This window comes from Oncorhynchus tshawytscha, linkage group LG08 (genome assembly GCF_018296145.1).
Source record: "Oncorhynchus tshawytscha isolate Ot180627B linkage group LG08, Otsh_v2.0, whole genome shotgun sequence".
Classification (NCBI taxonomy): domain Eukaryota; kingdom Metazoa; phylum Chordata; class Actinopteri; order Salmoniformes; family Salmonidae; genus Oncorhynchus; species Oncorhynchus tshawytscha.
In genome coordinates, this window is record NC_056436.1 from 29,581,731 (window position 1) to 29,609,198 (window position 27,468).

Sequence of the window (27,468 nt, forward strand, 5' to 3'; positions counted from 1 at the left end):
TTAGCGTCTGAGGTGATTATTGTGTAAAGGTCAAGTCCTCCCTGACTGAGCTGACCTGTGAAAGGTGAACTCATGTTTTTTGGCTCGTTCTACAACTTCTTCCCAATGACTCCTATGATGGAAGAAGGCTCGACCTTACGGGCTCTTTGATTACTCCAGTCTTATTACTTTCCCTTCAAAGAAAACACCTCATGGGCTCCATTATGTTCTGCTCGTAGGTCTTTAAACAAATACAATCAATGCACTCATAGCGTTCTATATTGTGATGTGGAGTATGACTAGCAGCTGAGTTGCACTTCCTCTGGAAATGAGGTGGAACAGAGGAGCTAAATACAGTTGGTTCAAAACCCCAACTAACAGGCTAATATCCACATGGGTGATGGAACTCAACTAAAACGGGGGACCATGTATGCAAGCAGCGTGTGTGTTCTCTATGTTTGTTTCCAGTGTTTGCCTCAGTCAATTGCCTGTAGCACAGTAGTTGGAGCCCAATTGGCTGCGTTGTGGATAAGCCTAATTGGTTGTGCGATAGAGAGAACAGCTCCAGCCTCATGTCGGGCTTATCGTAGAGGACTGAGAGATGCCAGGAGATTGCAGAAACAAAGTTTTGGGCCGTACTGACAGACGTCTGGCTAGAGCCATTGTGAGACGAGACACACAAAGCCCTGCCTGTATTCCACTGAATGTTTTCAGTGCAGTAGCCCTCTGTTTCTACTGTGTCATTCACCTCACACTGAACCTGCCCACACAACTGTGTTGAGAGAGTTGTACTCTGCCCACTCACACACTCACAGACACACAGATGCTCTCTATCACACGCACAGAGGAAGGAGCTGCCTGGAAAATTCTTAGAGAGCCATGAAATATAGTCTTTGTTTTATGCCTTTTGGAGTCAACTAAATCATACAGCATTTCTGTATGATTTCTTCCACAAAAATAACTTGCTTTTGACATTGTCATGTGTATTGACTTAGAGCATGAATTGGAAAAGATTAAGGCAGGGCAATAGATAATAACAAACATTCACAGGGTACAGTATATTAAAACTAATCATGTCGTGGGTTCTGGGTGTTTTACTGTCTGAAATCTGTCACAGTGAAACTCATGTGTCTTTGTGCGTGGTGACCTGAATGTTGGTGACCTGTCTTGACCCTCAGATGTCAACGAGTGTTTGGACCAATCGGCGTGCGCCCACGGTAGGTGTGTCAACTCCGAGGGCTCCTACAGCTGCAGCTGTTACCAAGGATACCAGGCTTCTCTGGACAACAGCAGTTGCCAAGGTACTTGTTTGTGAAAACATATGTCCCACATCATTCATTCTCCAGTTTCGGTATTAAAATAAACAGTTCTCTGAAGCGGAAATGGTGCTACTGAAGAAGCCTTTGAGGTCCAGGGGGTTTTAATAAATGTTGTTAACAGTGAGGAGGAGTGGTGGTTTAACAAGGTCCTCCAACATATGGTCTTTTCTCCAGATGTGGATGAGTGTCTGCTCCCTGGAGCCTGCCTCCATGGCAGGTGTGTCAATCTGGATGGCTCCCACAGGTGCAGCTGTAACCCTGGTTACCAAAGTGCTCCTGACGGCAGGGCCTGTGAAGGTCTGTAAAAGATTAGATGTGTGGAATACGACCCTTCACGGCATGCTGCTGTTCTCCTCGAGCTCTGAGCTCTCTATGGCTCTTTTAATGCCTCATTGTTTTTATTAGATGTTGACGAATGTGCTACACCTGTGTGCCCCGCGGGAATTTGCACCAATTCCGAAGGTTCCTACTCATGCAAGAACTGCCGACCTGGATTCCAGCGATCAGCGGGTGGACAGAGATGTGAAGGTATGGAACCCGTACAACCTTTGGCATTTCAGGCAACACACTGAAGGATCATCATCCACCATAGACAGATAAAGCATGTCAGACAGTGTGTAGCCTCCTACTGTTCATTCTTCATGTCAATCTGTCATCTTATTCCAGATGTGGATGAGTGCTCCAAGGCAGACATGTGTCTGGGAGGGGTGTGTGCCAACACAGAGGGCTCCTTCACCTGCACCCGCTGTAAAGACGGATACAGGGTGTCCCAGGACAGGCAGAGGTGTGAGGGTGAGTCCAGCCAAAGCCTTCCCCAGCTGGAACATTCACCCATGCCTTCTGTAAAGGATGCCCTTTGCGTGCATCAACTGTATATCTGTCTCTGTTACTGTGATCTAGGTGTGTCTTAGAACTGTAACGCAATACTTGTATATAGTTTGTTTGCCAAAAGCAATTAATGTCTGTGCTGGTCTGGTGTCTCCTCCAGATATTGATGAGTGCCAGTCTGGGTCTGTGTGTGCTAATGGGATCTGTCTGAACTCTGAGGGCTCCTTCTCCTGCATCACCTGTCCCTCAGGCTACAGCGTCTCCCTAGACGGAGAGCTGTGTGAAGGTCGGTCCATTCTCCCTGAAACCACATCTAATGGTCCATCAAAGGAGTGGTGTTTTACTTAAAAGACCGTATTGGTGTATTACAGATATTGATGAGTGTGAGCTGCCCACTACGTGCCCCAAGGGAACATGCACCAACACTGAGGGTTCCTTCACCTGCACCACCTGTGGGTCAGGCTATAGAGTGACTGAGGATGGGCTGGAGTGTGATGGTGAGTCTTGGACGCATTTCCTGCGTACATGTGAGTTGGGGTGTGCGTGCGTGCGTGCCTGAGTTTGTGCATTTGTGTGTGTTAGCAGGCCGTGTGTTACCGAGTGCTCTATGAGCATGTTAGGCTCTGACCTCTGCCCTGCCTGTGACAGATGTGAGTGAATGTGCCAGGTAACGCCCCCATTGGGCTCCGCGTGAGTCCAGTCAGGCCTCTCTCCCACATCGCCTTTTGTTAACAGCAGGCTCAGGTTGTCTGTAAATGATGTCAGGTGTGACGGCTTGGACCCAAAGCCCCTCTCCTTAGCTAAAGATCCCAAAATACTCCTCCCAGACATCACATCATAACTGGATCCTGCATCCCTCTCCCTCTGGCACCATCCATCTGATCCGCGTTCAAAAGAAAAAGACATGGGCTTCAAATAAAACACAGTGAAGTCAGCCTGTCCCACTGATAGATCAGCTGGAGAGATAGATGTGTTGACAGTGGAACTCTATGCCATATCAATTAGAAACGGATCGAAATGATTACATGTGGCATGTGGTCATGTTTTCCACCAGGCATTCTATCCTCTGCTACAGTTCAGGTATGTAGTTAACTGGCCTTCTCTCTGTTTCTCTGTCCTGTTGTTCAGATGTGGACGAGTGCTTGGTGGCTAACGTGTGCCCAGGCCAGCTGTGTCGGAACAGTCCTGGATCCTTCTCCTGCAGCAGCTGTGGGACTGGCTTTACCCTGTCTGAGGACGGCTCCCACTGCCAGGGTAAGACTGTGTAACCTCTGGAACACACTCACCCCCGCCCTCCTATTCTTCTCCCCAAGATGAACAGCACAGATCCAGTTCATACTCTAATGTCATTTAATGGAAGGGTGGATCGAGACTAGGAAGAAGATCTCCTTTTTCAAAATGTTTTTTGCCCTGGGAAAATCCTGAAAACAAGTCCAAGTCAGACTTTGATTGGATTTTAATGGATGTCTTCATGCCAGGGAAAGATTAACGGCTTAATTTGAAATGAAACCAACCACTCCCCAGCTCCTACGCAGCCAGCACAAACTGTGGAACTCCTCTGTTGACCCACAGGCAAACCAAAAGCCATTCCATTCACTTAACAATGGCCTTCACTATTTCCCCTGTAAGAAATACAATCTGTACCAGAGCAAGGAATTTCCAATGATCACATAACAGAGAGCCATGAGTGTTTGTTGATACAGTAATTATACACCACCTGTAATAGCTTGCTGTTTTGGAATAGATGCCTGTCCCGCATACTTCTCTCCACCCTTTTTAATAAAGCACTGTCAGTGCAAGCTAATAAAGGAGGCTTTGCTTACTGTACGTGCAGACTGACTCCTTGCGTTCAGCCATTAGCCATGTTATCAGGCCAGAGGCAGACTGAGAGACTGGCTCCTTGCGTTCAGCCATTAGTCATGTTATCAGGCCAGAGGCAGACTGAGAGACTGGCTCCTTGCGTTCAGCCATTAGTCATGTTATCAGGCCAGAGGCAGACTGAGAGACTGGCTCCTTGCGTTCAGCCATTAGTCATGTTATCAGGCCAGAGGCAGACTGAGAGACTGGCTCCTTGTATTCAGTCATGAGTCATGTTATCAGGCCAGAGGCAGGCTGAGAGACTGGCTCCTTGCATTCAGCCATTAGTCATGTTGTCAGGCCAGAGGTAGACTGAGAGACTGACTCCTTGTATTCAGTCATGAGTCATGTTATCAGGCCAGAGGCAGACTGAGAGACAGACTCCTTGCATTCAGCCATTAGTCATGTTGTCAGGCCAGAGGCAGACTGAGAGACTGGCTCCTTAGGCTAGATCTGACCTCACTCAGGTTATGATGCTCTCCTTCTTTTCTCTCTTCCCCCTCTCTGTCTCCATCTTTCTCTCTTCTCTCTCTCCCTCTCTCTCTCCTCTGTCTCCATCTCTCTCTCTCTCTCCTCTCTTTCTCCTATCTTTCTTTCATCCTCTCCTCTCCTCTCCTCTCCTCTCCTCTCCTCTCCTCTCCTCTCCTCTCCTCTCCTCTCCTCTCCTCTCCTCTCCTCTCCTCTCCTCTCCTCTCCTCTCCTCTCCTCTCCTCTCCTCTCCTCTCCTCTCCTCTCCTCTCCTCTCCTCTCTCTCTCTCTCTCTCTCTCTCTCTCTCTCTCTCTCTCTCTGTCTCTGTCTCTATCTCTCTTCTCTTTGTCTCCCCCCTCTCTCTCCTTCAGACATAAATGAGTGCCTGTCCCCAGGGGTCTGTCCCATGGGCGTTTGCAGCAACACAGAGGGCTCCTACTCCTGTATGACCTGTGACCTTGGCTTCACGCTGGCGCCCAATGGACTCACCTGTGAAGGTACTACTTTTTTTACTTCGGACTAAACTCTAATGACCCTTCAATCCTGCGGGAAGTTCACCTCTTATGCTGATGATTTTATTTGTAGTCAGTCACAGCTCTGCGTGGTAGACGAGTACCTGCAGATCAGTGGAGGCTGGAACGGAGCAAATGGAATGGCATCAAACATCAGGAAACAATGTGTTTGATGTATTTGATACCATACCCCTGATGCCGCTCCAGTCATTACCACGAGCCCATCTTCCCCAATTAAGGTGCCACCAACCTCCTGTGCAGTAGATGCGATTTGAGTCGTCATAATTCTCTGATGTAAAAGATGAAAATGATGTATATTCATGTGGTAGGTTGTGACACTTTCCTTGAAGTTTTGGCCGCTTTATTTGGAGGACAAACTGAGGACCCACTTGGATTAAGACCTAATGACCTCCCAGCTGTGGTGGGAATGTGTCACGCTACATTACGCACTGTGTGTGTCTGTTTTCCCTACGTGTCCCCCGGCAGACATCAACGAGTGTGAGGACCGCGGTCTGTGTCTGGCAGGACAGTGTACCAACAACCCTGGTTCATACAGCTGCTCCTGTCCATCGGGCCTGGAGATGGTGGACGGGACATCTTGCAGAGGTACACACACTCACACCCTCTCTCTTAGGATGGGGGTGACGTCCTCTCCTGTTCAGCTGTGTGTGTATTGATGAACTGTCCTTGATTAACTATCTGATTAGCCTGTCATGTTGTCATGTTTGCCTCTGTGTGTGTGTATGCATTACAGATGTGGATGAGTGTCAGTCTGGGGGGATCTGTGGAGATGGGGACTGTCTAAACACAGAGGGTTCCTACCTCTGCATCTGCCCTGATGGATACACCACAGGCACCACAGGCACCTCAGATGGAATTGGCTGCCAAGGTGAGAGAGAACAAAATATACTGTTTATAACTAACTACCAACTTGTTTGAAAATATTACCACAATTAGGACAAGCCACAAGCCCCGCTCCTGTCTGGGTGAGGGCATGCAGTGCATGTAGAGGGCAGCTTGTACTCCCTGACCCTGTCTCTCTCAGGGCTGACCCCTCTCCCCCTTGACCCCCCACCCCCCTGCTCCTGCTCTGGGGTGCCTGGGTGTCCACTTGTTCCCCAGACCAGTTAGGCAGCAGCCATAAAACACAGCCATTGTTTCTAACAGGCCATGGCCAGACATCAACCGTCTCACTGCTCCCCCTCTCTCAGCTCCACTGGACCAGGTTTGATGTCATTCCAGCCGCACCCATTGCCCTGGTCACAACAGAGGGGGAAAAATGCTGCTCCTAATTGTTGGCAAGAGAGCTAGCTAGCCTTTCACTGAAACCTTCTGGAGCATTAGCTGTCAAAATACAGAGGAATGGAACCCTCTGGGAGAATCAATATGAAGGGAACATAACTCAGGCTAAATGTCTGACCTGCGTATTATTGATTCTGGTATAGTTTACTGCTGAAGGGTACCTAACGTTAGCATAGCCTGGATGAAAAAACATTGGGCATTACACTGAGCATGTTATCCCTCTAGAGTGATGTGAAGCAGGTAAGCATAGAGCAGGGCCACTCTCTGGGGGTAGAGGATCCTGGAGGGGGTTATGAGGGCCCGAGACCTCTTCCAGCCATTCATTTACATTTTAGTAATTTAGCAGACACTCTTATCCAAGGGCACATCAACAGATTTTTCACCTAGTCAGCTTGGGGATTCGAACCAACGACCTTTCGTTTACTGGACCCACGTTCGTAACCGCTAGGCTACCTACCGCCCCATACCCACTCAGCAGGCTAGGCAGCCCCTCCCCAGTACCCAGTGCTGATGGCTGGGCTCTCCCTGATGTCCCCTGGCCATGTACTACAGCACCACACCAGTGAGCAAGGCAGACCCAACCTGCACACTCCCCTGGCCCTCTGCCACAGCAAATATTTCCCTTTAATTGTCCTATAAATCAGATGCTGGGTATATTTTCATGCCGTCTGCTGTTGTGTGTGCAGCGCTGACACAATGAAAGCCAGGCCTCTCTGCCATGGGCCCTGCAGGGAGAGGAGAGGGGGTACATGGGAAGGAGGGGGAGCCCAAAGTGTTTGGTCTTCTGGTTGGAACACAGTTGGACTGGCTGGATAGATGGTTGCTTACAGGGCTATGGGCACTTTCACTGTCTGGGACTCAACAGTGGACATAGGACTAATATAAATCACAAAGATGAACTAATCACTTGTCAATCTAGTATAACCTGCCATTCAGCTCTGTTTGAGATAAATCATTGCTATAAATGCTTTGTTATTGAATCACATGTTATTGAATCACAGTTATTAAACTGGAACATACATTGGGGTGTTTACCTAGGCACTTCTCAGACTGTTTTGTTCCCTGGACCTCCATACATGTGTTTACTATCTACCTTGAGAGATTTGTCTCATTATCAGCCCTTGGCAGAAGAAGAGGGGCTTTTCATTCGTGTTCTATTTTTGTTGCTTTTCTGCCTTGCCCCCACTTATTATTCAGTCCAAATACCTGGTAAGTTATGTTGTAATGTGGCAATTATCCACCAATCTACATTTAATCAAGCATAAAGCCATCATTATAAATGTTTTACTAGTCGGAGTGAATGTTCCCAGACCAATAGCTAACCCAGCAAACCGGGAACAATCCCAGGACATTATCTAAGATTCCCATTAAGTTTTAGTAAGGATTTGATCTAACATTAGGATTATAACATCCGAAAAACATTCAAAGAAAATTGTTGATAACCAAATCATATTTTTTCAGTATATAACCATGGCAGTATGGTCAGTCGTTAGCCTTCTTAGACACAACTAACCCAGGGATATACTGTTAACTGGGTTATTCACCATCACTTCGCCCAGACTCTTTATATGCTGCCTACTTCTGGGCCATAATTACAAGGTATCCAAGACTATGAGGGCTGATCTAGGATCACTTTGTTTTTTTAGCTAATGAAAAATAAGATAGCTGGGACCATATCAAGCTTCTCAAATTAGGAATTATATCGGGTGTTTTAAAAGAAAAAGCTAAACAGTACATTTTTACAGAATGTTTTATTTTCTACAGTTAAATCTAAATTCTGCCTGGATTTCTATATCTAAATGAAATAAAGACATCCTCTCTTCTAGTAGATTATATCTGAGCTTCAATATCACCGTTTTTTTCCCTTCAAAAGAACATGGTTAAAGAATATGTGGGCTTGAACCTGCAATCTTCAGATCTACAGCAAGATCATCAACCCTCGTTGTATAATCATCAACCCTCGTTGTATAATCACCAACCCTCGTTGTATAATCACCAACCCTAGTTGTATAATCATCAACCCCTAGTTGTATAATCATCAACCCTCGTTGTATAATTACCAACCCTTGTTTTATTATCATCAACCCTCGTTGTATAATCATCAACCCTCATTGTGTATTCACCAACCCTCATTGTATAATCACCAACCCTCGTTTTATAATCACCAACCCTTGTTGTATAATCATCAACCCTCGTTGTATAATCATCAACCCGCATTGTATAATTACCAACCCTTGTTTTATTATCATCAACCCTCGTTGTATAATCATCAGCACGACTGGACAGATTTTGTGTTATGAGAAAATTTGCCAGAACCTAACTAATGTTCTGGGAACTTGCCTAGAACAAATTCTGGTTTGCTGGGAAGATACATTGTTTTTTTTACAGTAAAGTGTTCCAAATGGGCAGTGTATCTTACTCTCAGACAAACCCTTGACTGCACACATTATTTTTCTTCATGCTAAAAGAGAATGAGATTCTCAATGGTTGGACTGATTCATATTGTACCAAAGGAGATAATACTTCAAGACTGTAATCAACATAGAAAACTTAACAATCATTGCCTTTCACACGTTCCTCTCCCATTGTCTCTTTTTCTCTCCGTCGCCCTCTTCCCTCGTCTCTCTCTTTCACTCTCTCTCTCCCCCCTCTCATCCTCCTTTCTCCTCCAGATGTTGATGAGTGCAGCAAGGATGGCGTGTGCTCCCATGGTCAGTGTCTAAACACGGGTGGCTCCTACATCTGCCTTTGTGAGACTGGCTTCAAGTACTCTGTAGACACAGCCGACTGTGAGGGTAAGAACACTCTACCAACCTCATGCCTCCCTCACTCTTCCCACAACAAGCCACTGCTTCTGCCCCAGCTGAAACACTACATTCTCACAACATTTCAGCAGAGTTAATAGAATGTTCTGGTCCATTTAGACCAGAGTTCGCACCACGGTGTGACACGTTGCCTATGATCGATTATGTAGCTGTAATCAGTTTGGTTTCAGTGGTGACATTCCCTCAGTGAGAGAGTCCAATCCTGGCTCAGAGGCTTTCCCTCAGGCTGTAGCCTTGCGTAGGAGAGCTCCAAGTGACTGGAGCTCTCCTTCCCATCTCCCCTTTGTGGGGTGAATTAACCCATTGTGGGATGGAGGTGATTCTCCCTCTGGAACGTCTCCCTTTGCTCCTTCACACGTTTTTCAGTTGCTCCAAAATATTGCTCTTGGCCATGCTGCTGCTGAGCAGCACCACAGGCCTCCTACTCATGCTGGGGGAGCTATTGTGCTGCCTGTGAGGAGTGGGGTTGCTGTGTGTCAGTGCATGTGTGCGTGTGCATGCATGTATGACATAAGCACATGTTTATCTCAGGGCTCCTGGCCGGCCCTACTCATGCTGGAGATCCATGCTGCTGTGAGAGGTGGAGGATAGGATTGATATGTGTATGACATTAGAACATCTTCTGTCTCTCTCCACAGATCAGAATGAGTGTAAGGAGTTTGGTAGCTCAGTGTGTGGCACCTGGCGCTGTGAGAACACCATTGGCTCATACCGATGCTTCATGGGCTGCCAGCCTGGCCTGTATGGACAGGACAACCCAGACTGTGGTAAGTCAGAGTGGACACACAGGCACCGTGCTTAGTCAACAGGTAATGTACTTACTTAATGGATAGCTGAAGGCACCTGAGTATCAGCCTCACTGCTCATTTACCTTGGGGCGGGAGAGGACAGGGCAGTGGTCTGAAAGAAGCACTCTGCATTGTCTCGATAGCCTCCCAGCTCACCCCCACCATACAGAGATACTGATATCACTCTGGCACGCATACACAAAGAGGCTCGTGTGAATCAAACGCTATCAAGTGCACTGGGCCTTCCTGGCCAGGGGAGCATAGAAAGGGGAAATGGGCCCTGAAATTGGGCCATTTAGAAAGGGAGCAGCGGTGTCATCCAAGGCAGTGTTTGAGGCCCGTCTGATAATAGGGCCAGGTCTCATCCTCCAGACAATGGGGCTAATGGAGCCCTATTGGCAGGGGCCAGGGGTGTAACCTGATCCCGGCTGTTCCCCTCTCTAAGTGGGGCAAGGCTGTCGTCTGATGGAACGTACGGTGCACCCTACCCCTCCCGTCCAGCCACCCGCTCTGGCCCTCAACCTCCTCAGGTCTCTGCAACTTGAGACACCCGTTCTGGTGGTCACCTGGTCCGGGATGGGTGTAGACGACCGATAAATCTGTGTCTAACATCTGTAAGGTTGAACCAAAAGATTACATGTAATGAAATACAAAATTATTATGTGAAATTGAATGAAACAATAATGTACGTTGATGCTAATACGATGTACAATATTCCATTATATTTCTATATGATAACAATAGCATAATACAGTCGTGGCCAAAAGTTTTGAGAATGACACAAATATTAATTTCCACAAAGTTTGCTGCTTCAGTGTCTAGATATTTTTGCCAGATGTTACTATGGAATATAATTACAAGCATTTAATAAGTGTCAAAGGCTTTTATTGACAATTACATGAAGTTGATGCAAAGAGTCAATATTTGCAGTGTTGACCCTTCTTTTTCAAGACATCTGCAATCTGCCCTGGCATGCTGTCAATTAACTTCTAGGCCTGACTGATGGCAGCCCATTCTTGCATAATCAATGCTTGGAGTTTGTCAGAATTTGTGGGTTTTTGTTTGTCCACCCTCCTCTTGAGGATTGACCACAAGTTCTCAATGGGATTAAGGTCTGGGGAGTTTCCTGGCCATGGACCCAAAATATTGATGTTTTGTTCCCCGAGCCACTTAGTTATCACTTTTGCCTTATGGCAAGGTGCTCCATCATGCTGGAAAAGGCATTGTTCATCACCAAACTGTTCCTGGATGGTTGCGAGAAGTTGCTCTCGGAGGATGTGTTGGTACCATTCTTTATTCATGGCTGTGTTCTTAGGCAAAATTGTGAGTGAGCCCACTCCCTTGCCTGAGAAGCAACCCCATGCATGAAATGTCTCAGGATGCTTTACTGTTGGCATGACACAGGACTGATGGTAGCACTCACCTTGTCTTCTCCGGACAAGCTTTTTTCCGGATGCCCCAAACAATCTTGACGCCAGGCTCCAAAGGTCTTTGCCTCACTGTGCGTGCAGATGCACTCACACCTGCCTGCTGCCATTCCTGAGCACGCTCTGCACTGGTGGTGCCCCGATCCCGCAGCTGAATCAACTTTAGGAGACGGTCCTGGCGCTTGCTGGACTTTCTTGGGCGCCCTGAAGCCTTCTTCACAACAATTGAACCGCTCTCCTTTAAGTTCTTGATGATCCGATAAATGGTTGATTTAGGTGCAATCTTACTGGCAGCAATATCCTTGCCTGCAAAGCAATGATGACGGCACATGTTTCCTTGAAGATAACAATGGTTGACAGAGGAAGAACAATGATTCCAAGCACCATCCTCCTTTTGAAGCTTCCAGTCTGTTATTCGACCTCAATCTGCATGACAGAGTGATCTCCAGCCTTGTCCTCGTCGACACTCACACCTGTGTTAACGAGAAATCACAGACATGATGTCAGCTGGTCCTTTTGTGGCAGGGCTGAAATGCAGTGGAAATGTTTTTGGGGGGATTCAGTTCATTTGCATGGCAAAGATGGACTTTGCAATTAATTGCAATTCATCTGATCACTCTTCATAACATTCTGGAGTATATGCAAATTGCCATCATACAAACTGAGGAGGCAGACTTTGTGAAAATTAATATTTGTGTCATTTTTAAAACTTTTGGCCACGAGTATATATTTAATATGCCATATAATTTTTTTTTAACAGTTTCACTAATTCATTTTAATTAACTGAATCATTATGACACACCCCTCACTAATGTCATTGGTTACACTAATTACACTGTGTGTCTACATAACCTGGTACAAGTATTCATGACATTACCCTGAGGAAGACACAGTGATGCCCAAACATTGGTAAATACCCATTAAATTGCTGGGAGATTATACATGGAGTGTGCAAGTTTTTTATTTTGACAGTTTATAACATCAGTCCAAAAACAACAGAAGAGCACCGTCTCCATGACAATTGAAAACAAGAGCGCCTATGTGTTTACTGGCAAGGACAGACCATCAGTTTGTGTATGTGTGTCCATGAGAGATGAACATCATATCACTATATACAGAAGAGTGTTTGATTAATGCTGGTGCACACCCGTTTTCCAAGCAGGTTGAATAGGCCATGGCTGGCGCTGTTGTTCGCCTTTGCCGGTGATCTTCTCGCTTACCGTAAACTTCTCGCTTACCGTAAACTTCTCGCTTACCGTAAACTTCTCGCTTACCGCTTACATGATTAAGTCGGTTTTATAAGAGGCATATCTGACATTCAACAAACATGCAGGCCAAGTATTTGCTCATATCAAAATGGCTTCCAAACTGGCAGGGCCAGGCCTGAAGGGGAGAGAGTTGTGATAGCATGATCTAGTGGAAAGAGCCCCAGATGGGGTGGCCTGAAGGGGAGAGAGTTGTGATAGCATGATCTAGTGGAAAGAGCCCCAGATGGTGTGGCCTGAAGGGGAGAGAGTTGTGATAGCATGATCTAGTGGAAAGAGCCCCAGATGGGGTGGCCTGAAGGGGAGAGAGTTGTGATAGCATGATCTAGTGGAAAGAGCCCCAGATGGGGCGGCCTGAAGGGGAGAGAGTTGTGATAGCATGATCTAGTGGAAAGAGCCCAAGATGGGGTGGCCTGAAGGGGAGAGAGTTGTGATAGCATGATCTAGTGGAAAGAGCCCCAGATGGGGTGGCCTGAAGGGGAGAGAGTTGTGATAGCATGATCTAGTGGAAAGAGCCCAGATGGGGTGGCCTGAAGGGGGAGAGTTGTGATAGCATGATCTAGTGGAAAGAGCCCGAGATGGGGTGGCCTGAAGGGGAGAGAGTTGTGATAGCATGATCTAGTGGAAAGAGCCCCAGATGGGGTGGCCTGAAGGGGAGAGAGTTGTGATAGCATGATCTAGTGGAAAGAGCCCCAGATGGGGTGGCCTGAAGGGGAGAGAGTTGTGATAGCATGATCTAGTGGAAAGAGCCCCAGATGGGGTGGCCTGAAGGGGAGAGAGTTGTGATAGCATGATCTAGTGGAAAGAGCCCCAGATGGGGCGGCCTGAAAGAGAGAGAGAGGGTGTTGAGATGCGGTGAATGTCGAGCAGCCTGTTATATTCTCATCGCCATGCCTCTTTATTTGACTCACAGTGGAGAGCAGAGCCTAGCTGAGCGTCAGCACCCTGGCCGATGACAGAGCCTGGCTTGGTGTGTCCCTCTCTCTTCTGAAGACCATGATGTTGTGTGGCTGGATCCCAGTGTGGAGGGGCCTGTTGTGAGAGCTGGCCAGATCCATAACAGCTGCTCACAGCCTCCCCTGTTTTACCATTTACCATCAACTTGGCCTGTCTCCTGCTCGCATAGGCTCAGTTCAATATAGTCTGAATAAGATGTGTGATGTAAATAGGTGCTGCTGGTTATTGCATTAGGCGTCCACAATAGCCATGTTGTTGTGTAACTGTCTCCTCTCACTTATCTAACCACCAACAAGGTTTTTTTTCACATCAGTTTGACCATAGAGGTCACACATTGTGGGCCATGACCCACACACGCTTTAGGCTGAACCTGTTCAAAGGCAACAGCCCAAGTCCAAGTCAAAATAGCTCCAGCCTCTCTGGTCCAGTCCAGTGGTGCAGCCAGCCATGGCCATCTCTGACCCGCTCTCTCCTCACTTCTTTTCTGGTGCCTCTCCTCCTCTCTTCCAGGCTCCCCAGCATCTTCCTGGGACATATATTCGGTACATCCACACAAAGCAGCACAGATGTTGACTCAGAACTTCTCCCCTCCATCCCCCGCTGATCTGAGGACCAAGCCCTCTCGCCTCTCTCTCTCCCCTCCACAGCTCAGCATCTCAGCACAATGGCCACTTGTTCCAGGGCATTATGGGAGGTTATGAGAGATGCTGCCGTCACCCCAATAAAGTGTCTGGGGAGGGAGCTCAATTACTCTGAGGCGTTTATGTCTGCTTGTAAAAATCATCAAATATGAGGCCAGACACTGTAATTTGCCATTTCTTCGAGGGGCGTTGTTTTATTTTTACTCCGATGGGGTGGCGGTTGTCTTTGGCTCTGCTCGCCAAACTCATTTTGTGGTCATAATACAAAAGGGGGAAACAGTCTTAAGCTGCAAATGCGCTCTACCTCCGTCCATTTCAGTTGTAGTGAACATCCCTGCTACGACAGCCTATAGAGACAAACTGTGGGTACTGTATGAGGAAAAACAGTGTGTGCTTGTGTTGGTGTTGGAAAAGAAACACGTATCTCATTTTGATCCAGCTGCAGATCGGCGTTGTGGATATACATTTTGTGTGGCTACGACTTGTCTTTATTAAGGCATACAGGGCTGGAAATCGTTGGTGGTCACTCTCTTCAAGCTCCTACACGAATGTATGGAAATGTGATGTGTTTCAAAAGACATTTAGCACACTGTTGTCCAGATGTAGGGTTATGTTGGGGAATGGGCATAGTACACACAGGTTATAAAACACGGCTTCATCTTGGAGGTGGCCGGGCTCGGCTGGGGAATGAAACAACAGATGAAACAGAGAAGAACGCTCCTGTAAAATAAATATCCCTCCTCATCCCTGGCTAATCCTATATGTCAAATAACCCTGGCCTGCATATGGCTCCAATCAGGCCATGGGTTGCCCAGGGAACCAGGGAACATAGGGGAGAAGTGTGGAGGGTGTGCCAACAGTCAGCTAGCCACACAGGCCCACCATGTGCTCCACATTACAACACGGCACCGAGACCTTCACTTAACATGCTCACCTGATCTGGCCTGAACCATTACCGGGCCAGGCTGATTTACACTCAGGAAGGGGCTCCTGGGTCAGACCATTATGAGAGAGGGGGGTGGGGTGGGGGGTGGGGGTAATGGAGGAGATGGCCCATCAGCTCAGAAACTCCCATCTAAAGTTAACTTCTCACCCCACCTCAAATCCACCCCCTCGAGCGATTCCGTCTCACATGCTTCCTGTTGTTACTACGGTGATCATGACTTGGAAAGTGTAGGAGAGGGGTTTCAGCTTCCTGCTGTACTGTGTCAGTGTTCATGTTGCTGTATGTTACTGACAGTGCCTGTATTATTAGAGTTAGAGCATACATTATGCATTTCCCACAGACCATTTAGCATGTGATTAACATGCTCACGGTCTGGCTGGACAGACAGACAGTATTAATTGAAGAGTTTAGTAAGGCTGTCAGTCCCCGTGCTTCAGAACATCCATGGAAAGACCATTAAAGTAATGTCCCCTTCCTTTCTGGGATGATGGTTTGATAGCGTCATATATGGCGCTACACATGTGGAAATAGGAACATTGCTTCCATGTTTCAGATGGATGAAAATCGCAGGGCAGACACAGATTATTTCATGTAGCAGCTGAGAGTTTAGATGACCTTCCAGAGAGACCTCCCAGCTGTCTGCTTTACTCACACTGACAATCCAAAACCCCACTTCAGCTTTTCACACATGCTGAAATGTTCTTCAGTGTTACAGTATACACCTCCCATTACTATTAGTCTGTAGCAAGTCCTCAAAATCCAGACGGTGCAGAGGGACTATAGCTACTTAAAACATTTAAATAAGTGAACATTTTAATGGGGAAACAACTACATGTTTTTGATAACGGCCCCTTCTACTAAGTTTGTAAACACGTTTGTATTTTGGTGGCTCTTATGTCCCCACATCAACTTTTGTCTTCATCGTGTCAGAGCCATTTGGCTGACATCACTAGAAGCACTATTTTGGACCATCTTCGGGGTGGCTGGACAGTCAGGTCTCCCAGAATGCACTTGTCTGTAATGTAACTGTACAGCAAGGGCCCAAGCCAAGCCCTCTCCATCCCTGCTGAATGGGTTGCTTAATCCAGTCATTCTGGCTGCCTCTTCTCCTTCCCCGAATGATGCAGCATTTATGAGAGCTAGGAGATGTGAATGTCAGTTCTTTTTTCCTTAACAAATCGACTAACGTTATGAATCCTTGGCACAACTGTATTTCCATTTGATTCCAATTGATGTGTTAGCATGTTTAATAAGACACACTGGGCTACTAGATGCCCTGAAGTTGATTTATACTTTACTGTCTACTGTTCCTGTCATTATGTCATGCCCATAACTTTGTAACATATAGAGAAAATAATACAGTACCAAATACTCTTCCATTTCCCCACGACTGCAAATGTCCTGTAAAAGACTATCTTTCGCTGATTCAGCCATTTTCCTTCTAATTAGAAAAGAACACACACAGCATGGAGTCTCTAACAAAGGAGAACTTGGCAAACTTCCCTCAAATTCCGCAACAAAGGTGCCCTTCCAAAAAAAAAAGGGAACACTGCTGAATGTGTCTTTTGTGTGAATTTTACCTTTCTGTGGTAACATAAGCAATGTAGGAACATAATAATGGTTGTTTGTGTGTCACAGAACCTGGTGAATTGGAAGGTGGTCAGTGCACAAGCAGGTTAAAGTTGACCAGCGGTTTATGTGATTGACCAGGGAACAACCGTAGATGACTGAAGTGTGATCAAACCATATGTTTTTTTAAACAATTATAATCAGCCTGGCCTCTCTAACATTGTCTGTCGTTGACCTCTGCACCATGCACCATACTCCAATGAATACTAAATTATGTATGTAAGAAATTGCTACCAAATGTTACCTTTAAACAGAGGGTGGTTGGGAATCAGCACTAGTGTTATATGGTTCGGTGTTAACCATCTCTAAGTTCTGTGCTTTCCCTCTCCTCACGCATCCAAATGTACACATAACAAGGCTTTCCTCTGACTTCATTAAACAGGCTTTATGATATATGGCTGTGCATGCGAGCGGCTGCACATGGTTGCCAGGTATCGGCCTCTCCCTCCTTTTAAACCAAAACATCTTCTGAATGAGTCCAGATCAGCCCTCCTGCTTAGATTTGTTGCATGCGACACATTTTTGGAATTACAAAAGTAAGTTAAAAATAGGTTAACTGATTAAAATAAAATAGGAAACAATGTGGACCAGTCAGAGTTGTTGAACAAATTGTACATTCATTCAAGCCAAATGGAAATCCTATCCTAGCCATTTGGACAAAATATCTCTCAAGTGGCTTATGTGGATGTGGAAGCCAGTCAGTCCCATGTTGTTACATCATCTCAGACCTCACTGGACCAGTAAGTGGGTGACAAGAACTTCTCACTCCATAGACCCCAGCAAGTTTCAAGTTTTATTAGTCGTACTGTATGTACAGGATACACATCACAGGAGGCTGGTGGCGCCTTAATTGGGGAGGACGGGCGTATGGTAATGGCAGAAGCGGAATAGGTGGAATGGTATCAAATACATCAAACACATGGTTGCAATGTGTTGGATGCCATTCCACAGCTCAATTCCAAACATTATTTCAGAGCCGTCCTCCACTCAGCAGCCTCCACTGATACACATGGTATACACTTTCTAACAAAATGCTTACTTGCCAATTCCTTCTCAACAATGAAACAACAAAAATAAATAATAAAAGATAAGAATACGAACATGAAGTAAATGGCTCAGTAGAATAGAATAGGCATTTTAGCATAAGTAAAATACAGGAAGGCACAAGTTATTGTTCAATATGTACACATGTATCAGGGAAGGGGGTGCAAGTGTTTCAATTGTACAGTATTAACAATAGTAAATAAGAATCTGGCAGCAGCAATTGTGATCTGTGTGTGTGTGTGTGTGCGCGCGCGCGTGTTTGTGTGCGCGCGCGTGTGTGTGTGTGTGTGTGTGTGTGTGTGTGTGTGCGCATGCGTGCGTGCGTCAGAGAAACCCTTAGAGCAGAGGAACCCTTAGAACAGAGGAACCCTTAGAGCAGAGGAACCCTTAGAACAGAGGAACCCTTAGAACAGAGGAACCCTTAGAGCAGAGGAACCCTTAGAACAGAGGAACCCTTAGAACAGAGGAACCCTTAGAGCAGAGGAACCCTTAGAGCAGAGGAACCCTTAGAACAGAGGAACCCTTAGAACAGAGGAACCCTTAGAGTAGACATGCTGAGAGGCAGCCCTTACAGACCTTTCTCTGGGTTAATTGATAGCCATCGGGGTCAGCAGAATGGGTTCCATCAAATGATCTGGGTCCCCACGAAGCTGTAAACTATCCCATTCTCTTCCTGTATTCATTTTCTATGTTTGACATGTTATGATGATGGTTATTGTTATTGTAAGTCGTAGCGGTAGTAGTGTTTATTTTAGTATTACAACACACGGTCATTAGCAAGCCAGTCTTGAAATAGTACAGTTATACATGCGTAGAAGATAAACATTGGAATGCATTATGTTATGCTCACCTTTGGGTGCTCTCTTGTTTAGATATTGATGAGTGTGTGAATGAGACCATCTGTGGGGACCATGGCTTCTGTGAGAACACAGATGGCTCCTACCGTTGTCAGTGTGACCAGGGCTACAGCAACCCCCCTGGTGATACCGGGGCCCATAGCTGTGTGGGTAAGTAACTGTTAAATTATAAACTTCACTGGTTAGCATGGTCAGTGACTGTATACCAATGTGCAGTATGTACTGTATTGTGTGTGTGTGTGTGTGTGTGTGTGTGTGTGTGTGTGTGTGTGTGTGTGTAAGCACACTCGTGCCTGTCAGTGTGCATATGTACGTGCTGTGCATCGGTGTGTGTAAATTTATCCCCCCATCCCCGTCCCGTCCCATGCAGACGTGAACGAGTGTGAGATGAGCACGGCGCTGTGTGGAGAGGCCCTGTGTGAGAATGTGGATGGCAGCTTCCTGTGCATCTGCCCCAGCGACAATGAGGAATTTGATCCCATCACCAGCCAGTGCCGCCCGCAGGGTAACACACCACACACAGGGACTTATGGGACTTAAGGGTTCATTCTGTCTATGCGGGATTGAGTTTTCACTGTCTTAATGAGGCATCTCATATTATCATGACATCTGGGGAACTAGCAGGGCGCGAGTGGCTGCATGTTCCCTGTAGTAGATGTTTCTATTGGACAACCTTTCTTCTGAGTTTGACTCCAAACTATTGGATGAATGGAGAGTTATGTTTTATCCCTACAAGGATAAATGCATTGCAGTCTGCAAAAAACAAATTGCAGGAAAACTATTCCAGCCATCCCTTACAGAATTGATTTGCTGTGCTCAGAGCACAACTCCAAGCTCTCGCTCATGGTCAAATCTCCCCAGTCAAATCTCCCCAAGTCAAATTCCCCCCAAAGACAAACAAGGATAAGGTATAGCTATTGGCAAAACTGCCATGGAAAGATCTCTCTCAGAAACACTAACAGTGTTCACTGTAAACAGATTACTGAAATACAATGTCAAACTTACCTTGAGTCTGTGGCATTGGCTTGTCTTTAGCTTGACATGGGCATGTACACACAAGCGAGCCATATTTACATTAATAAGCAGCATGCTCTCGACGGGGATGTTTTTGTTCTCGTTCTGTATTAAACCCCAAGTATGCCTTGTGTACTTTGACCCCATTCCGCTGTTTGCTTTTGACGTGTGGTAATCAATCATGTGAGAATGAATGGTGTGTTGACTCACATGCCAGTGTTTCCATTTGGCTAAGCCCGCTGCTTAACTGTGAATGCCTGAGACCATGTCTGTGGATAAAAGAGCAGCCTCAGCAGTGTCAGCTGAAGGTACTCAGGCCTACTGCCTGCCCTACTGTATGTTGTGGAGCTCCTGACCCAGGGAAACACAGTGGCACTCACTATGCTGTTAGACATGGGGCCAGTAGACTGACTGATTCTTACTGACATCATGATGGCAATAAATATTATTCGTAGAGGTAATGGCTATAGTCTTTATTGTAGTAATTCAACCCTGAAAGTAGCAACTAGTATCACAATTTATTCTGCAAATCCCCTCCATTTATTCCCCTCTGCATCTCTTTCTCCTCATGAGAGGTGTGATTTCCCTATGTGTTCTACAGGTGAAGATGCTCCTCCTAAGCCAGCCTCACCCACTGAGGAACAGAGGAAGGAGTGTTACTACAACCTGAACGATGCTAACTTCTGTGACAACGTGCTGTCTCGCAACACCACCAAGCAGGAGTGCTGCTGCACGGTGGGGGCCGGCTGGGGGGACGACTGTGAGATCCACCCCTGCCCAGTCCCAGGGAGAGGTAAGCTTACAGTATGATTTGAGACTGAGTGAGATTCCCAAGAGGGATCGAATGATCAACCTTTAGGAGACAGATATTCAGATACAACTGTTCACATATACTCACTCCTTTTTGCTTCACGATGTATAATACATTATTACAGTAAGGAGGAAGTATGTTTGTCCATTCATTCTTATTTGTTTCTCCAGAGGAGTATGACCAGTTGTGTCCACATGGAAGTGGTCTTCTGCCCCAAGCTGTTTTCTCCCACAGCCTGGAACAGCAGAGTTTCAAAGGTACTTTACTCCCATGTTGTCTCCTCAACCCACTGGCTTCTGTTTACAGTCGGTATACCTGAGGTTTCACAGTTTTTCCTTCTCCCATAACTTTGTACCAACACAAAGAAAATGGCTGTTTCAGCTCCCCTTTTATTTACACCCATGGCAGCCGTTTAAAAAGTCCTGCGTAATTTCCTACCAAATTTATGGTTCTCTTTAAAGCTAGCTCTTTACACCGTGACGGGATACCTGCATACCCAGCTAATTAAGCACAAGTGTTGTGCACTAACCAGCTTGACCTACTAGAGAAGGCTGTCTCAAGCAAGGTGCTGTGCTCATTTTACAGTAGGGGCCAGGATTTGAGGGGTCTAGCTAGCTACAGCACATGGAGGGGTTATATTGAGATTCTACAGACACAGTAAGCCTACACAAAGTTTAGGCTGATTCTAGAGGTGATATATTAAAGACAAGGTGATTTGGATGAATGGTATGTGAATTTATCAACTGATGTCACCTTTCTATCTTTCTTTCTCTCTCTCTCTCTCTCTCTCTCTCTCTCTCTCTCTCTCTCTCTCTCTCTCTCTCTCTCTCTCTCTCTCTCTCACCAGATGTGGATGAGTGTAAGATGTTTGGGCCAGATATCTGTAAGAATGGCCGTTGCTCTAACAACTTCTCCTCGTACTCCTGCTTCTGCCGTACAGGCTTCTACTACGACAACATCCGGCTGGAGTGTGTGGGTAAGGGCCGCCCACTGTCTCTGCTTTTCTCAGTTCCACCAAACCTGCTCCAACTCTCAACTATGGGACTCAGTCGTTGACGTATGCGTGTGTGTGTGTGTGTGTTCCAGATTATGACGAGTGCCTGACAGAGAAGGAGTGTGTGGATGGGGTGTGTGTGAACACTGCCGGCTCTTTCGACTGTTTCTGCAGTCCCCCTCTGGTACTGGACACCACCCGCCGTCGCTGCGTCAGCGTCAACACCACCGAGGGTGAGACTCACATACTCCTACATCTCAGAGTTTATCCAGATGAAACAGTTACCAGCCAGATTATTGATTCAGCTGTCCAACATTAACAACATAGAATTAGTAGAAACTCCCTCCTTTCCTCTTTTGTGAATCACTCTTCCCTTCTCCTTCCTTCCCTTCTCCTTCCTTCCCTCTCTTCTCCCTTCCCTTCTCCTTCCTTCCCTTCTCCTTCCTTCCCTTCTCCTTCCTTCCCTTCTCCTTCCTTCCCTTCTCCTTCCTTCCTTCTCTCCTTCCTTCTCCTTCCTTCCCTCTCTTCTCCCTTCCCTTCTCCTTCCTTCCCTTCTCCTTCCTTCCCTTCTCCTTCCTTCCTTCTCCTTCCTTCCCTTCTCCTTCCTTCCCTTCTCCTTCCTTCCCTTCTCCTTCCTTCCCTTCTCCTTCCTTCCCTCTCTTCTCCCTTCCCTGAACCACAGAGACTCATGAGCCTGAGGAGGACATCCACCTGGACATCTGCTGGCAGGGCCTGGTAGATGAGCGTATGTGTGCCCAGCCCCTCATCGGCAGGAGGACCACCTACACGGAGTGCTGCTGTCTCTATGGAGTGGCCTGGAGCGAACAGTGTGCCTTTTGCCCCATGAGGGACTCTGGTAAGGGACACAGCTAGTCGACATTCATGCTGTTATTATTCAGTTGAAATATAGAAGTCACATGTGATGCATATCTCACTAAAACACTGACCTGTGTGTTTGTTTGTGTTCGATCAGATGACTACGCAGCAGTGTGTAACCTGCCAAGGAGAGGGGGGTCTGACAGTCTACGAGAGAGACCTGGCTATGAGTACGGTCCTGGGGTTGAGGGTCCTGATGGGCCCTATGTCCCCCCCTACTGGGACAACTATGGAGGAGGGCCCATTACTGGGCCTGGGGGTACCTACTACAACCCAGAGGACACCCAGGGCATCCCTCTGTTCACAGACAACACCAACGACTATGGCTCCCGAGAGGGAGACATAGAGCCGCCACTACGTGTCCCTGTCCACCGGCCAAGAGAGTTCCAGCCTCGCCCTGTAGACTCATATAATGGTAAGCTCATAAGAATCATTCAAAAAATACACATCAATTAATATTATTGCTAATGCATGGGGAAATGCTACCTCTGTAGGGACTCCTTCTTCATTCATATTCTGTTTCCAATAAGACCGCTTTGATGGCTTCGAGGGCCTGCGAGCAGAGGAGTGTGGCATCCTGAACGGCTGTGAGAATGGCCGGTGTGTCCGCGTGAGGGAAGGTTACACCTGTGACTGCTTTGATGGATACGAGCTTGACCTCACCAAAATGGCCTGCATCGGTAGGTTCCTCTCCCAGTGTCTCATAATGTCCACCTGCAGTCAGAGTCGGAGTCTCCTCTCTGTGTTCTTACCAGATATATAATTTCCTTTTGGAATTCCTAGAAACAAATTAGTCAATTCAGATAACCTTTTGATCTGTTCCATTTTCCCACATTTAAAAATGATATATGGTTTGGGGCTAAGATCAAACCCTACTTCAGAATGAGGAAGCATTCCCTAGGTTTGTGCCTTTTGGAGACAGGTCTTGGGGTTCTCTTTAGTGAGGTAACTCGCCATGCAATATCACGCAGAGTTTGGCTGCAGAGAAATTACAATCAAACCTCCCATGTCAGATTTAAGCAATAAGGCCCAAGGGGGTGTGGTATATGGCCAATATGCCACTGCTAAGGGCTGTTCTTAGGCACGACACAATGCGGAGTTCCTTGATACTGCCCTTAGCTGTGGTATATTGGCCATATACCACAAACCCCTGAAGGTACCTTATTGCTATTATAAACTGGTTACCAATGTAATTACAGCAGTAAAAATAAATGTTTTGTCATACCCGTGGTATACGGTCTGATATACCACAGCTGTGCAGGGCTCGAAACACCAGCATTCAGGGCTCGAAACACCCAGGTTTATAATAGAAAATAGAAACCACTTGAAGGCAAACAATGAAAGGACATTTGGCTGCTGCCTTCCAGATAGTATTGAGAGAGAGCGAGAGAGAGAGAGAGAGCAATGAAAGCAGTTTTTACAAGTACTGAGAGTTATGCATCCCTCTAGCCTCCACTGTCGCCAGACATCTACTGCACCTGACTGTGGAGCCATCCTACCACCCATACTGACCAGGCCACTATGTGGGACTTCTGACACAGGACGTGTGGCATGAACAGCTGCATTTGCTGTGAAATCGGTCTCCTCAGTTAACTCTGCGTGTCTCCTTTTCCTGCAGACATAAACGAGTGTGAGGATATCAGTGACAACGTGGCGCTGTGTAAGAACGGGGCCTGTACCAACACCGAGGGGTCGTACAAGTGCATCTGCCTGCCTGGCTTCCAGGCCTCTGCCAAGCCCCATGAATGCATCCCAGAGGTCCCAGTGGATGGCTTTAGAGAGAGAGTGGCAGGGAAATGAGGGTGTGCATGTTGGAGCTTTTTCTCTCCACCACCCCTCACCCTTACCCCCCGCCCTCTCACAGGGCCTGGCACTAAACCTCCATCAAAAAACACTGAAACGTCCACGCTTGTCCCCTAAACACACACACACCAACACACATACACACATACTCTTATTGACTCTTTCATATTTTCTCTCTCTCTACCACACATACTCATTCACATTTCCACAGGGGACCAGGAGCTATCCAGTGAATGTATTCCATGGGATATCCTATTTCTTAACATTTATATTTTGCCTAAAGGGATTTTCTGAGGAGTGACCTTTTATTCAGTGATCCCAGGCAGTTTGGTATGCATACATACATTTTTTCTGCATTGTTTTTCTCCATGTGTCTTTTTGGTTGATTATTTATTTCATGTACATGACAAGGCTCTGTAAAGTAAGAGGGCATAGGATGTATATTGTCTTATTTGTCAGACCAATATACTTTACTAACGATGAGGGGAAACAGTGTGAATAGTTTTTTAAAAGTTTGGTAACTAAGCCTGGAGGAAGCTTATTGTCGTAAGCATGCCACATGTTATATTCATATTATAACATAATAATCACATTGCTATACAGGGAAAGTTACTTTCAAACCACTTTTTACTAGTATTTGGGATGCTTCTGTTGTCAGCAAGGCCTTTAAAAGGACCAACCACCCCTTCCACTGGTCTTCTGTGTTTCTTATAACAGTGCAATCCTACAGTCCTCATCCTCGAGACAAAGAGGCTCCTCTGTTGGCAAGGTTGTCTCAAGAGCAATAACTACGATCAAACAAGGTCCAGACCAGATTCATATGCTATCACAATGTTGCTTTGACCTGCTGCCAGTACAAAGAGAGCAAGAGAGAGAGAGAGAGATAATTGAATATGGGCTTGGAAAGGCTATAAATGTACAGTACCAGTCAAAAGTTTGGACACCTACTCATTCCAGGGTTTTCCTTTATTTTTACTATTTTCTACATCATAAAATAATAGTGAAGACATCAAACCTATGAAATAATACATATGGAATCATGTAGTAACCAAAAAAAGTGTTAATAACATCTAAATATATTTTATATTTGAGATTCTTCAAAGTTGCCACCCTTTGCCTTGATGACAGCTTTGCACACTCTTGGCATTCTCTCAACCTGCTTCATGAGGTAGTCACCTGGAATGCATTTCAATTAACAGGTATGCCTTGTTAAAAGTTCAATTGTGCAATTTATTTCCTTCTTAATGCGTTTTGAGCCAGTCAGTTGTGTTGTTACAAGGTAGGAGTGGACACATCTCAACATCAACTGTTCAGACTCTCTGAGGTCATTAAAGATCCCATGGCACTTATCGTAAGAGTAGGGGTGTTAACCCTGGTGTCCTGGCTAAATTCCCAATCTGGCCCTCAAACCATCATGGCCACCTAATCATCCCCAGCTTACAGTTGGCTTATTCATCCCCCTCTTCTCCCCTGTAACTATTCCCCAGGTCATTGCTGTAAATGAGAATGTGTTCTCAGTCAACTTACCTGGTAAAATAACAGTAAAAGAAATCAAAAAGAGGACACTGCGTGAATCAGGCCTTCATGGTCAAATTGCTACTAAAGGACACCAATAACAAGAAGAGACTTGCTTGGGCCAAGAAACACAAGCAATGGACATTAGACCAGTGGAAATCTGTCCTTTGGCCCAATAAGTCCAAAGTTGAGATTTTTGTTCCAACCGCCGAGTCTTTGTGAGGTGCTGAGTAGGTGAACGGATGATCTCCACATGTGTCAAAAAAATACAGTAGAAATACATTACTGTACTTAATAATTCCATTATTTTACTTTTAGATTTGTGTGGATTGTTGTGAATTGTTAGATACTACTGCACTGTTGGAGCTCGGAACACAAGCATTTCACTACACCCGCAACAACATCTGCTAAATATGTGTATGCGACCAATAAAATTTGATTTGATTTGATTTAGTTCCCACCGTGAAGCATGAAGGAGGTGTGATGGTGTGGGGGTGCTTTGCTGGTGAAACTGTCAGTGATTTATTTAGAATTCAGAGCACACTTAACCAGCATGGCCACCACAGCATTCTGCAGCCATACACCATCCCATCTGGTTTGCACTTAGTGGGACTATCATTTGTTTTTCAACAGGACCAATACCCAATACACCTCCAGGATGTGTAAGGGCAATTTGACCAAGAAGGAGAGTGATGGAGTGCTGCATCAGATGACCTGGCCTCCACAATCACCCGACCTCAACCCAATTGAGATGGTTTGGGATGAGTTGGACCACAGAGTGAAGGAAAAGCAGCCAACAAGTGCTCAGCATATATGGGAACTCCTTCAAGATGGTTGGAAAAGCAATCCAGGTTTAAGATGGTTGAGGGAATGCCAAGAGTGTGCAAACCTGTCATCAAGGCAAAGTGTGGCCACTTTGAAGAAGTATATTTAGATTTGTTTAACACTTTTTTGGTTACTGCATAATGCCACGTGTGTTATTTCATAGTGTTGATGTCTTCACTATTATTCTACAATGTAGAAAATAGTAAAAATAAAGAAAAACCTTTAAAGGAATAGGTGTGTCCAAACGTTTGACTGGTACTGTATATGATTAAACATGTAATATGTTTGTATAGGTTCCACTAGCCTTCTCCCACTAGTCAAGAGAGTAGTTAAGCAAACATATTGTCCCATAGCAATTTTTGTATGTTTACATTCAATCACATTCACAATTGACTTCAGATCCCATGTAAGAACATTCCCATTAATGCATCTCTGATTGTGAGTAAAGGCTTTGTTGACGAGGTTTAGGATATTTTGTACAGATCTAGTACTATGTATTAATGTTTTTGTTACATTCTAATAATGCATATAGTGCAGCCAATATTTTTGTTTGACAAAAAAAAATCTAAACAATCCAGCATTACAGTTTAGCCATTTAGATTTATATATTTCTGTAAAAAAAAACTTTAAAAAAACATATCTTTATGTATGAGAAAAGTGGTTTACACTGTACCAGAGAAAGTGTATGTATCCTGCCCTGTGGAGCAGACATTGAAATGTAATGTTGGGGAATGGCAGTACTTTTTTAAACACAATGTGGTGCCATTGATCCTACAAGTACAATACAAAGAAGAATGCCTTCTGAAATGCAAGCATTGTTCTTTGCGCCATTAAAACACAACTTGTTTGCCTTTCAAATAATGTTACTGGGAACAGTATGTCATTCTGGTGACCTTTTTTTAAAATCAATATAGTGAACACTATTCGTCATTTAACATTGTTGTCCTTTCACATTCAACTCTAGAAACATATGATTGCTGATTAG

At 45.8% G+C, this 27,468-nt stretch overlaps 1 protein-coding gene across 1 annotated transcript in view; it reads left to right on the top strand.

Moving 5' to 3' along the window:
- Positions 1-25,160, top strand: part of LOC112255756 (latent-transforming growth factor beta-binding protein 2) — a 141,323-nt gene extending 116,163 nt beyond the window's left edge. The window contains exons 20-41 of the mRNA XM_042326283.1: positions 1,158-1,280; positions 1,473-1,595; positions 1,704-1,826; positions 1,965-2,090; positions 2,287-2,412; positions 2,498-2,623; positions 3,255-3,380; positions 4,824-4,949; positions 5,451-5,570; positions 5,719-5,853; positions 8,939-9,061; positions 9,730-9,858; positions 18,661-18,795; positions 19,016-19,150; positions 20,261-20,452; positions 20,641-20,727; positions 21,318-21,446; positions 21,557-21,697; positions 22,147-22,320; positions 22,438-22,755; positions 22,871-23,020; positions 23,959-25,160. Coding sequence (XP_042182217.1) covers positions 1,158-1,280; positions 1,473-1,595; positions 1,704-1,826; positions 1,965-2,090; positions 2,287-2,412; positions 2,498-2,623; positions 3,255-3,380; positions 4,824-4,949; positions 5,451-5,570; positions 5,719-5,853; positions 8,939-9,061; positions 9,730-9,858; positions 18,661-18,795; positions 19,016-19,150; positions 20,261-20,452; positions 20,641-20,727; positions 21,318-21,446; positions 21,557-21,697; positions 22,147-22,320; positions 22,438-22,755; positions 22,871-23,020; positions 23,959-24,140 — 3,149 coding nt within the window. The 3' untranslated portion in view covers positions 24,141-25,160. The remainder of the gene's footprint in view (positions 1-1,157; positions 1,281-1,472; positions 1,596-1,703; positions 1,827-1,964; positions 2,091-2,286; positions 2,413-2,497; positions 2,624-3,254; positions 3,381-4,823; positions 4,950-5,450; positions 5,571-5,718; positions 5,854-8,938; positions 9,062-9,729; positions 9,859-18,660; positions 18,796-19,015; positions 19,151-20,260; positions 20,453-20,640; positions 20,728-21,317; positions 21,447-21,556; positions 21,698-22,146; positions 22,321-22,437; positions 22,756-22,870; positions 23,021-23,958) is intronic.
- Positions 25,161-27,468: the final 2,308 nt, after the last annotated feature.